Here is a 12,393-nt window from a genome sequence, read left to right on the forward strand (position 1 = left end):
CTCCGCAGGAGGCTCCAGTGCTCAGGTCTCTGCCAGCCTTACACAGACCTGGATTCCCAGTTCCTGACTTCCCACCCTCGCATACCCCACCCAGTGTTAGAGAGCTAACCAGTGGACAGAAGCTCTCTCCCTCTCTGTAATTGTGAGGAGTTACTAAACTTTAAATAAAAAATGTTTTTCTAAAAGTCCCAGATGAATCCTGCAGTGTGTCTTGTGTGAGGGGTGGGGAGGTTTTATCAAGATGGGAGAGGGCCAGTTCTGCAAACACGTGGTCCTGCTCCCTACGCATGGTAATCTCCGGATAGGTCACTCAGAGTCCACGGGTCACTGTTTGAGACATCTGTGCACCATATTGGGGGGGTCTGGTCTAAGTCCTGACTGTTCCACTTCTGATCAGTTCAACTTCCTCCTTGGGAGGCAATAGGTAATGGCTCAACACACCACTCAGTGTGGGAGACGTCAACCTGAACCCAGGGCTCCGGCCACTGCCAGCATTTTGGAACTGAACCAGTGGATGGAAGATGCTCCCTCCATCTGTACTGTGTTTGTTTCTTTCAAGTGAGATGAAGATACATACATTGCTAAAAAAGTTCCCAGGGGTAACACCACCGTTTGCGAGGGGTTGTGGCTGTGACATGGAGTGGTCCTTCCATGGGATGCTTGGGTTTGTTTGGCTGGGGCGGAGTCCACCATGCAGAGCTGTTTTTTTTTTTTCCCCATGAGCTACTTTCATTAGCGCCACACTACAAATGGCTGATGAAGCCAGTCTGGGGTGAACATGGCCGGACTGCTTGGGCGCTCAGCCCCCACACCCACCCCGGGGATGACTTCAGCCAGAGTTGGGAGGGGTTAGTTTAAATGGAAGGAACGACATTTTTTTTAAAGATTTATTGTTATTGCAAAGTCAGAGAGAGGAAGATCTTCTATCCACTGATTCACTCCCCAAGTGAGCGCAACGGCCAGAGCTGAGCTGATCCAAACCCAAAGCCAGGAACTTCCTCCAGGTCTCCCACACAGGTGCAGGGTCCCAAGACTTTGGGCCATCCTCGACTGCTTTCCCAGGCCACAAGCATAGAGCTGGATGGGAAGTGGGGCTGCTGGGATTAGAACTGGTGCCCACATGGGATCCCGGTGCATTCAAGGAGCGGACTTTAGCCACTAGGCCACCACGCTGGGTCCAAGGAAGGACTTGTGTTGCCGCTGTGGTGAGCTCATGGGACCCTGCAGGCTTTTCAGACAGAATGTGGAATGTCTGGAGCCAAAAGGATCACCCTAAATCTGACCAGTTCAGGTTTGGTGAGGTTTCTAGACACTTCTATGGCAACTCCTGCCCTGGAGTTCCCTAATCTGGGAAGAAGTGTAGACAGTGGGGAAGAGAAGGGGGAAAAATGCCACCAACAAAAATGTGTTAGATAGTTTACTTCCTGAAGATCCACGTGGCAGGCACCTGGCCAAGTGGTCGAACCATTTCATGATGGCACTGAACCCTCCCCCCGTGTGAGGTCCAGCTCCTGTTATCCCCTTGCAGATTGCACAGAGGCCATGGTCACACACGTAGCTGGTGCAGGTGGTTCCTCCCTCAACACCTGGTACAGTTACTGCAGTCTCATCAGGTAAGGAGCCTGCTGGCTGCCAGGGTGTGTCATCCCAGAGCACAGAGGCTCCCGGATTGAAAGGAGAGAGCAACAAGGGGCCAGCCAGAATTGTACAAAAGTCCTTTTAATACAGTTAAGACCTCTGCCAGCTGCCCTTGCCTGGGCCTGAGCCCAGGCTCTGCTGCCTGCCCAGGCCTCCATTGGTCAGCTGGGCAGCCTGCCCATGGGCCTGTCAGCTCATTTCTTCTTGGTCTTGACCAGTCCCTTCTGCACGAGGCTGCGGTACAGCTCCTGGATGTAGGTGTAGACACACTTGGAATCGGGCACCGCCAGCCGCACCATGTCATCCACCTCGAGCAGCTGGGCACAGTCGGCCAGTTTCCTGAAGGAGGGGTTGGGGACGGGTGGAGAAGAGCCAGAGATGAAGGATGTGGGGCGGAAGCATCCCAGCCACTGCATCAGGCATGTGGGAGCTGGCAGACCCACCAGGCCAGACAGCCCCATTGTATAGATGGGGTCACTGAGGCTCCAAAGACTCTGCCCCAGTGAGTTGATAGCCAGGTGTCACATTTGCATTGCACCATGTGGCCTCAAGCCCCGCAAAAGCATGTTTATTAGTCCCACGATAACCCTGTCTTTCACAGGCACATGCGAGCCTGTCTGTCCTCTGGAACCAGGAACCCCCTCCCTGTAGGTGGGCACCAAACATGGTGCTGCCATTTTTGTGGCTGGAGTAGGGAGGCAGGACACATGCCGACATCAGGATTTTTTTTTAAGATCTACTTTTCTTGGGCAGGCAGATTTACATAGATTTATAGATCACCTCTTCTCTCTCCTCTGTAAATCTGCCTTTCCAATAAAAAAGAAAGAATATGAATACATTAAAAAAAAACAAACAAACAAACCAGGGAGCTCAGGATTAGCTCTGTGAGAGGGAGAAGTTGTTTGTGTGTCTGGGAGAGGCGGAAGATACGGGCACCTCACCGAGGCCCATGGGCTTGAAGGTCTGTGGACAGCTGTCCAGGACTCAGTGAGACCTCTCCTGAGCGCCCTCTGCTTCCCTGTGGGGCCCTGGGCTATGCCTGGCATGGCTGGGACTTCACGGCCACACACCAGGCACTCCATCAGACGGCTTCCTGTGGGAGATCTGGACTTCTCTTTTTCTCCAACCAGCAGGAGGAACTGTTTGCCCAAGGTGAAGTGAGTGCCCCCAGCAAGGACTCCGCCCAAGCCTGCCCGATGCCTCTGGCACGGTTGTTCGGCAAATGGCCCAAGGAGTCCTAGCCTGACCAGGCTAGGGTGCTGGCCAGAGAAGCCGGGGCCCCAGTGGAAATTTCCTCATGGGGCTCAGACAGCTGGGCTGAAAACCAAGCCTGGCTGGCATGGTGGCTGGGGGAGGGGCGCAGATGGCAGGATTTCGAAGAATGAGACAAGCTCCCTGGAACGAAGCAGGGATCTCAGCTGTCCCCTTCTGTGGCGGATGTTCCCAGGGAGACTAGGGGAGTGGGGCAGGTTTCCCCTGCCAGGACTCTAAGGGATGGAGCCCACTGGGGACTGCACTCCATGGTCCTTCCCTTCCCTCATCCTAGCATCCATGGGAAGCGGAAGAAAGTTCCAGAACAAGATGGTGGAATGTGCTGAACTTTAGGGTATGAGGCTTCCAGAGAGCTTGGGTCAGCTGCCAAGGGTCATTGAGCTAGGGAGGAGTTAAGATTCAAACCCGGGCAGCCCAGCTTCGCTTCCTGGCCTCCTGCACCAGTGCGCCCAGCAGTGCAGCCTGGTCAGCCTGGCGTTCTCTTTGCGTTACTCTTTCTGGTGGCCCTGCCTGGCTTGGAACCAGGGGTCAGGTGGCTGCAGGAGGAGGAGAGGGAGCCATGCCATGTAGGCCTGGGCTGTTCAGAGGGGCTGAGGTGGAGCTGCATGTTGTTCTGGCAGCCAGGGACCCCCTGCCCGTGTCCGCCGTTCAGGACTGCTGTACACACGGTGTGGGATGGCTGCAGGGTTGCTCTCCGTAGGCCTGGCTCTGAGCTGCTCCATGCCTGTGGCTGGGGATCTCCCTGGGACATCCACCCATCCCCCAGCAGGAACATTGAGTCAGGTGGCCTTTAACTGGCATCCCTGGTGTCCAGGGGCCCGGTGTAAGTGACTCAGCACCCAACTGGGGAGAAGGGATGGGGCTGTGAGCCCCTCCCAAGCTAAAAAGGGCTGTTGGGTATGCTGAACATTTGCTAAAAGTTTTGTTTGAGGAAATCTGCTGAGACCAGAAAGAAATGCTGCCAAGCACAAATCAATATTAAGCCTCTCATTTTGCCGATGGGGACATGCACACCTCCCTAAGGGGTGGTGGCAGGGCCTCAACAATATGGTAGGACCCAGCGTTCCTGTTGACTTTGTCTTTGTCCAGAGACTTTAGCAATGCACTCAGCTGTCCACTCTAAGGCCTTGGAGCAGGACCTTGGGATCCCCCCAATGCTGAGGACAAGAGTTGCTTGTGGACTGAGCTCCTTCTGGGGAGCGATGGCAGCCTTAGGCCAAGGCTGGCTTTGCTGCTTTGGTAGTGGGAGCACCTCCCCCAGGCTCATAATTACCTTGCCTGGCCACACAGCCCTTTCCCTTATCTTAGTATCTCCATTCTTTCTCCAGCCACCTGACAGGGGGCTGTATGAGCCTCTGCAAGAGCTCCCCCTGCCGGCTTTGAAGTGAGCAACAGTGATAACTGCTGTCACCCTCACAGCCACAGCTAAGGTGCATTCGATACTGTTACAGCAACTTCACTTAACTCCCTCAATAACTTTGCAAAAAGAGGATGCATCATACCCATTTTAGGGGGTCAGAATGTGGAGGATCAGGAGCCTATAGAATCACACAAACTGCTACCACTCTTCCTGGATCTCTGTCCCGACTTGATTTTCCTTCACAGCATCCATTGCTCCCAACCTTATCCACTCAGCCCTCCGTAGTCACATGGCCCACGTCTATGGATATAGCCAATCTTGACTGAATAGATTCAGAAATAAAAGAAAAGCATCTGTACCAATCATGTACAGACTTTTCTCACTGTTGTTCTCTAAGCAATTGCTCATTGTTCCCTGAGCAATTTGATATAGAAACCACTTGCACAGCATTTACGCTGTATTAGGGATTGTCTGCAATCTAGAGCTGATCTAGTGTGCGGGCCACAAAGGCAGTGCTGTGTTAGGTGCTGTGCTGGGGAAGGAAAGGACTTGAACATCTGCAGATGTTGCTGTCTCGGGGCAGGGACAGATACCAAGCAGGGGGTGACTGTTTGCACCCGGTGTCTGATACATCGCCCTCTTTAGAACCCAGGGCACAGGCATGCAGGGACTGGTGGGACCCAGTGACCCGAGCCCTGGCCTCTGCAGGCGCCCCCCGTCTGCCACCTAGCGGCTGAGGCTTACTCTGCCGTGGAGAAGGCCAGGGTGAAGTTGTGCCGTCGCTTGGCGGGGTCCAGCGCTGTGTAGTCAAAGGCATCTGGGAAGAACTTGTGGATGAGGGCGCAGAAGGCCATGCCGCTGCTCCAGCTGGAGGAGAAGTTCTGGATGTCCACGTGCTGCGTGGAAGGGAGGCCACGGTGAGCACACTCCTGCCTCTTGGAGTGTACACCCGCTCACCATCCTGGAGAAGGGGCCTGTGCACCACCCGTGTCCCCCACCCTGTGTCCACCTCGTAGTTTCTTGTCATGGCCCGGCACCACTCCAGCAGCATGTTCTTGACTCCACCGATGGCTGCCCCGGCTGCCTTTGTGTTCCGGAAAAGGGCGGTGGGGCCCGAAGCTGCCCTGGAAGGGAGGGGTGACAGGCCAGGGAGGTCAAGGGAGCCCCTAGATGTCAGGCCTCCTGCCCTGGCCCAAGAGCTGTCCGCACTGACCCCGGGCCTCCCTCCCAGCCTCGCATGCATGGTCCCCTGGGCCAGCCCGGCTCCCCGCCTCCGTCCTACCCGCCAAACTTGTCCACAATGGCTTTGCGGTTCTGTGCTCGGGGGCCTCTGGGCCGGGCAGGCGCCGACACCCTGCGCTCTGGTACCTTCTCCTTCTTCTCCCCTGGGGCAGAGGGCTCCGTGGGACTCTGGGGCACATCGCTGGGTGACGACTCACTACGTGGAGAGACCGGAGGAGTGTAAGAGGGACTGGGACAACTGTTACAGGACGCAGGGAGGAGGCTGCGCGCTCTGAGGTGGTCACGACGACCTAAGGGTACACATGAGCCTGAGGCACCTGTGGTCGGCACGCACTTCCTCTGAGTCGGGCACCGGGAGGGGGCTGGGAAGGAATAAAGGCTCGTTCTAACTTCAGGGAGCGCCTAGTTTGGCGAGACGAGGGGGGAGGAATTAGGACTTGCCTGAGGTCTGATCTGAGCTTGGCTCCTGGGTTTGCCTCTTACTTGCCGTGTGATCTTGAGGACTGGCTTCTCCGTGCCTCAGTTTTCTCATTGAAACAATGGGGGAGAAGAATGTACACCTAGTTGCTTCTAAGGCCTTCTTATAAGAAGGTAAATAATTCAGGGACGCCAGCTGTGCCCGTCCCACGGCTGCGTACCAGCTCAGGGAGTACTGGAGCCTAGTAGTCCCTAAGAAACAGACCTGGAGGTGAGTTCAGCTTGGGGGAAAGGAGGATTTTTTTTCCAGAATCATGCAATGGTGTGTATGAAGCTGTCACCGTCTCTGCCGCCTGCCCACATGGCAGGCATCTCACTCTATAGTGCTTGGCAGCCAGCATGTCACCAGCCATCCTGTGAGACCAGTGTGTGTGAGGCCCTTTCACAGATGACAAGAGACTCCGCGCCACGGCCAAGGTCATACAGCTATCACCAAGCCACTGTTAACTCAGGCTCCCTGACCATGGGCTTCCGGACAAAGCTGACCTTGGGGGCTGGCGCTGAGCTGGGGGATGAGATGGTTGGGGAAGAGCCAGGAGGCTGCCGAGGAGCCCTGGGCCGTGGGAGGAAGGGGGACCTTCCAATCCAGGGCAGGACGCTGACTGCTAGGGCTCCTGGGAGACGGGGGAAGCAGGTGCTGGGGAGGCCTGGGCTCAGCGTGGGCAGCTTGGGTGGGAGGTGGCAGCTGGGGCCCAGGAGTTGAGCATTACCTGGCTGAAGGGCTGGTCTCTCCAGAAGCTGGACCCAGCCCATCTGGAGGAGAGGAGCAGGTCAGAGGGGGGCTGGGTTAATCCTTGCCCTCCCCACCTCCAGGGCACCCCACCACATTCCTGGGGGGCTTCCAGGGTGGTGCTCACCTGGGCTGAGGCCCTCGGTGGGGCTCTCAGGCCCCTCTTCGGGGGAGCTGGGAACTCCCCCAGCCCCCTCTTCCGGCCTTTTCTCCACATCCTGCTCTGTAGAGGGGCTGCCCATCACCTGGAAAGAATGGAGTCTGTGTTGGCTCGCTGCCACAGAACACCTGTCCTTAGCTTTGTGAGGACATCAGAGAGTTCTGGAAGGCAGCCTGGGACCAAAGCGTGGCCCCTCTGTTCTTACCCAGGAAACCCACCCCATACATATCTGTGGGAGGCAGTCTGGATTTTCTCAGGGAGAGCTTGCATCTTAAGGGAGTGGGGAACCCTGGGATTTTTGGGGGTGGGGGTGAGGCTGGCTCTCCCTTTCTCTCAGCTTCCATTACTCACCCCCTCCTGAGCGTCACACTCCTTGCCAGCCTCCTCTGGTTCAGCCTCGGCCTGGTCTCTGGCGACTGCTGTCTGCTGAGATTTCAGCTCGGCCTCAGCCTCGGCATCCGCAGCTTTCTCCCTGGCCTCTGCTGGGGGCTCCTGCACCTTGTGGCTCTCCTCCCCGGCAGCTGTAGTGGCCTCTTTGGATCCAGGCTTGTCTGTGTCATTCACAGCTGCTCCTTCGGCAGGTCCAGGCATGGCCTCTTTCTCAGAGGTGTCCTGCTTCTCAGAGGTCACGGTGTGTTCCTTGGATCCAGGCTTGTCCGTGTCATTCACAGCTGCTCTTTCCGCAGGTCCAGCCTTGGCCTCTTTCTCAGAGGTGTCCTGCTTCTCAGAGGGCAGGGCAGCCTCTTCCTGTCCAGCCTCTTTGGATCCAGGCTTGTCCGTGTCATTCACAGCTGCTCCTTCCGCAGGTCCAGCCTTGGCCTCTTTCTCAGAGGTGTTCTGCTTCTCAGAGGTCATGGTGTGTTCCTTGGATCCAGGCTTGTCCGTGTCATTCACAGCTGCTCCTTCCGCAGGTCCAGCGTTGGCCTTTTTCTCATCAGCCTCCTGCTTCTCAGAGACCGGGGTGGCCTCCTTCTTGTCCTCAGCCTCCTTGGGTTTTGATCGGGCCTCTTCTTTGCGCTCAGTCATCTCCTGGAAGGCAGCTGTGTTTGTGTCCTTCGCAGGCTCCTTCTCAGGAGGTTCAGCCTTGGCGTCTTCTTTCCTTCCAGACTCACCTTGGGAGTCCACCTTGACCTCATCTGGACCGTTTCCTTCCCCCTGGAGCTCCATGGACATGCCATCTTCATCTGGTGCTTTCTCCTGCTCTCCTTTCCTCTCTGGAGGCCTCTCTTTGGGGGTCTTCCTGGCTGCCACCCCAGCATCTTCCTCTGTAGAGCCACCACCTCTGGACTTGTCCGTGTCGTCTGCTGTGGGGGAGACAGGTGCCCCGTCCACAGAAGGCTTCTCATCCTTCGGTTCCATCTCTGGGAAGCAAGGGCAAGCAGGCTGGGCCATGTCCCACCCCTATACGGGGTGTAGAGCGACCCTGACAGAACTCTGGCCCAAGGCGGAGGGAGTCCGAGGTCTAGTCCCGGGTCCCCAGTACTCACACTTGAGTTGGGACTCGGGCATCTGCCTTCCCCTGGCAACAGGAGGGGCAGGGTTGTGTTTTGCACAAGGTGGGGTGGTTAGGCTGTGTTGGTTTGGTTCTGGCTAGTATTCACCTGATGTCCCTCTGTAGGCTATAGCTTTGGCTTTTTTTTTTTTTTTTTAAGCTTTACTTAATTTATTTGAAAGGAAGGCTGAGAAACAGTGAGAGATCCTCCATCTGATTCACTCCTCAAACGCCCACAGTGGCTGGGGCTGAGCCAGGCACCTGGACCTTCATCCACGTCTCCCACGTGGGTGGTAAGGACCCAGGCATTTGGGGGTCATCCAGGGCTGACTTCCCAGGTACATTAACAGGGAGCCAGATAGGAAACAGAGCAGTGGGAATTTGAACCAGTGATCGAATGTGGGATGTCAGTGCCCTAGGCCACAGCCTGACCTGCTGGGCCACAATACCAGCCTCTGATTTGGGCTGTAAAGAACACCGAATCACATAACAGCCTTTAGTGATTCTGCATCTTTGCAGCCCACAGTGAGGTGACTACAGTCTAGAAGCCGCGTCCTGGAACACCTGTCGCAATTGCTCCTCACCTTCCCAAGCCTAACTGGGTCGGTCTGAAAAGCTCTGTTTTGCTTACATTATATTTATTTCTACAGTTACTTTCTATTTCTGGCCAGAGATATTGACTTTCCATTTCCCAGAGGGGCATAAACTGTCCTTAAAATTACACTTATTGAATTTAGAGATAAGTTCATTCAAAGGCAGGCAGGCAGGCAGGCAAATCAAAGTGCCGGTGGTGCCAACACAGGGAAATCACAGAGGCAGGGCCAGTGACGCCCCAGACGTGGGAACCCCTGGGCCACTGTCTCCAGTTCTCAGCCGCCTTGGTCAGCCTTGTGGCACTGGGAGAGGATGCCCCCTTGCTCAACAATAGAAAGATGCTATCCAGCTAGCTGGCCCTGGGGCTGGGCATGGGTGGAGTTCTGACACCTTGGCTTTGCACAGTTTCCTCTGCAAGTCCCATAGATACTGTGGGATCTACAAAAACAGGTGAGAAGGGGTAGAGGGCCAACTCCTGCATCCCCCTGTCTTCCTGAGGGTGGAGTGGGCATTTACAAAGAAAACAACCCCCAAATAGGGCTCAGAGCATGACTCAGGCAGCCCTGTCACCAGCTAAAAATACCTCTTGCCCTTGGCAGTACAGTTCTTGGTGGCAGTACCCAAGGGTACCTGGGGAACAGGGACATAGGAGGGGAGACAGGAAGGCAGGTTATGAAGGACAGGGCCCTGGTCCGCCATGCACCCAGGGCTCATTGCTCTGAGACCAGAGCCCTGCCCGCCCCCCGAGTGTGGTACCCCGCACCACATCCTGGCAAGCACATGGGGATTTGTGAAGATGCTCACGGGCGTCCTGGGATTCTACTCCTCCCGAGTCAGCCCCTTGGCAGCTCAGTGACTACCACAGACAGGAAGAGGAGCTGGGACAGCAGGCCATGGAGCTAACCTTGACCCCAGCAGCCTTTGCGGCCGTCCACCCTGAGACCAGAACAACACATTTGACCTGTCTCTGGGCCTCAGTTTCCACTGAGTGATTTTCCCAACACAGCTCTATGGAAAACGAGTGTGCCCTGTGGCATTCACCTGAGCTCTTCAAGGGGCCAATGTTGCTTCCCACACAGTCTACGTTCTCCCTGGCTAGAGACACCCAACCGCAGGGTCACTTGGAGTCCAGCAACTGCCTCCACTTTGCTTCAGCTCAGTTAAGCTTGCTTCCTCCCAAACCTATCTGGCCATGGATATTCCCAGCACCCTCCCCATCCGTTGCCATCCTTTTCCTTCTTTTTCTATTCTATGTACTTTTCTGGGGAGTGTTTGCTGTTCCCTGTTGAGCCACAGGAAAGAAAGGCAGAGGAAAGCAGGGTAGCTATGGTCTACTTCCTGCCTTCTGCACCACGGGTGGTGTGGAGCAATGATGGAGATCACAGATGCTGGGGTCTCCAGGGGATGGGGTCCCAGTGCCCACTGTTGCACTATGCGACCTGGATTTCTGGAGGTAAAACCAGCACTCAGCCTGCAGGGGTGGAGGAGGACGAGGGGGTCCAGCCCTGGAAGGTGTCTGCAGGGAGGAGTGAGTACACTGGAGTGCCTCTGGTGTAGGTGGGCGGAACCTTGCCTGTGTCCGGGAAGGTCCTGACCTGGCCTCCAGGGCATGGAATGGTGAGACCAGGCGAGAGGACCAAAGGCCAGGAAGATGACAGCAGGCTCTTTTTATACCTCCCAGGGGCTAGTGTCCAGCTGAGACATAGCTGGGTGCCCTAACCCTCTTCCCGTCTATCCGCCACACACAAAGGTGGTGGAGGGGCAGGGCAGGTGCATGTGGGTGTACACACATACACACACACACAGACACACACACCGCCACCATCTTGTGTGCGCCTCACTTCAACTTACTACCCTCTGGGCTTGTCATAAATGGAGGAGTGAAGCAGCTAAGGCTGAGCCGCCAGGATCACACCCCTGCCACACACACACACACATACACACACACACACACACTCCCCACCTCCTCCTCGGCATTCACGGCTCCACATTTCTCCCCACATCCTTGTCTTACCTCCACGGCTCCTCACCACGACCCCTCCCAAGAGAGGTCCTCGGCCCCATTTTTCAGATTAAGGAGTTGAGGTCCTTTAACTAAAGTCACAGGACCATTAAATGGTGAACCACACGAGTCCAGGGCCCACACCAAGATGCTGCTATGAGCGGTCTGCTGTCCCTTTGGGAGGCCCAGGCCAGGGAAGGGCAGCCGGGATCGGGGGTGGGGGGCAGGTGTTCCTCTGTTCCTACTCTACATCCTCCTCGTGGAAGTCCCCTGGCCTCCTTCCTGCCTTACTCTCGGCCTCCCTTCTCAGGAAGCCCTCCATATCACTGCTGCTCGTGGCCAAGGCAGCACTGCAGACAGCTCCCTCGGGCTTCTTCCTGTTCCTCTTGGCACCAAGGGAGGGAAATTAAAACATCCGGCTCCCCTGTTCCAAATTGCCAGCCTTGGTGGTTCTGTTAATGTCTCACCCCCAGCAGCCACCTAGGCTTGCCCTCTTCCAGGGATTCTGAAGCTTCCCATCTTCCCCAGTCCCGACCGGGGACACTGCTCCGGTCTGTCTCCCAACTCCACTGGCCTGGCCAGACACCACCCCCTGCACCGGGTCCCCTTTCCCCTTGTGAAGTCCTCGTGGGTGGCTACCTGCAGGTCACTCTGTGGGTGATCTCAGAGCTGAATCTCCCTGCCTCAACCCCTGGTGTCTCAAGCGATTCAGAGGTGGAGAGAGAAGCAGAGAGAAGCCCAGGATCCTCCTAATGGTGGGGTTGTCCTTGGAAGCTCAGGCTCTTGGAAGCCTTGGAGTTGGGGTTGGCAGATGGGGAGCGCACACTTAGCAAGGGGCCCAGGGCGGCTCCTACCTGCGGGGCCTCTGGCTGGGACTTGGGAGCAGTCTTCCTCTAGAACAGCTCACTCCTCACCGCCTTTAAGCCCCAGAGCCTCTAGCCCCCAGTCTTGGGTCCCGCCTCCCCCTCCTTCCCTCTTCCCCTCCCCCACTCGCCGAGACCAGGCCGCCTGAAGAGCATTGTTTACCACGCGGTTGGTACAACACTTTACCCTGCAGAGGGAGTCTCAAGTTTCCTATGAATATCTGACAGGTGGCACCTTTCAATCACCCTGCACTCCTGCCACCTTGAGCCTGGCTGCTGTTCGCATCCATCCCCTGGTCATCTTTCTTCCCGGTTCTCTCAGCCCTGAGGACCCTGGTAACTGGCTGCAGGACCCACGTGGAGTCTGGTCTCCAGCTCTCTGGCCTCTGTGCCCTCTGGAGCCTGGGCTCGGCCTTCCGTGTTCCCTCGCTCTGCACCTCTCCCGGCTCCACGAGTCCTTTTACTCATCCTCAGACAAAGCAGCTGCTCGCGGGGGAGTGTGGGTGGGTAAGGAGGGGGTGACCGACCCTTGCAGCTGCCCCCTGCGGTGTCTCAGGGCTGCC

At 56.5% G+C, this 12,393-nt stretch overlaps 1 protein-coding gene across 1 annotated transcript; it reads right to left on the minus strand.

Moving 5' to 3' along the window:
* Positions 1-1,631: 1,631 nt before the first annotated feature.
* Positions 1,632-8,463, minus strand: SMTNL1 (smoothelin like 1). The gene is made up of 7 exons (XM_058662248.1): positions 7,231-8,463; positions 6,847-6,964; positions 6,700-6,742; positions 5,553-5,708; positions 5,280-5,394; positions 5,015-5,166; positions 1,632-1,977 (listed from the first exon to the last, which is right to left on the minus strand). Exons 1-7 carry the CDS (start codon positions 8,269-8,271, stop codon positions 1,833-1,835), a joined length of 1,770 nt encoding a protein of 589 aa, XP_058518231.1. The 5' UTR covers positions 8,272-8,463; the 3' UTR covers positions 1,632-1,832.
* Between the last annotated feature and the right edge of the window lie 3,930 nt (positions 8,464-12,393).

This window comes from Ochotona princeps, chromosome 4, assembly GCF_030435755.1.
Source record: "Ochotona princeps isolate mOchPri1 chromosome 4, mOchPri1.hap1, whole genome shotgun sequence".
Classification (NCBI taxonomy): Eukaryota; Metazoa; Chordata; class Mammalia; order Lagomorpha; family Ochotonidae; genus Ochotona; species Ochotona princeps.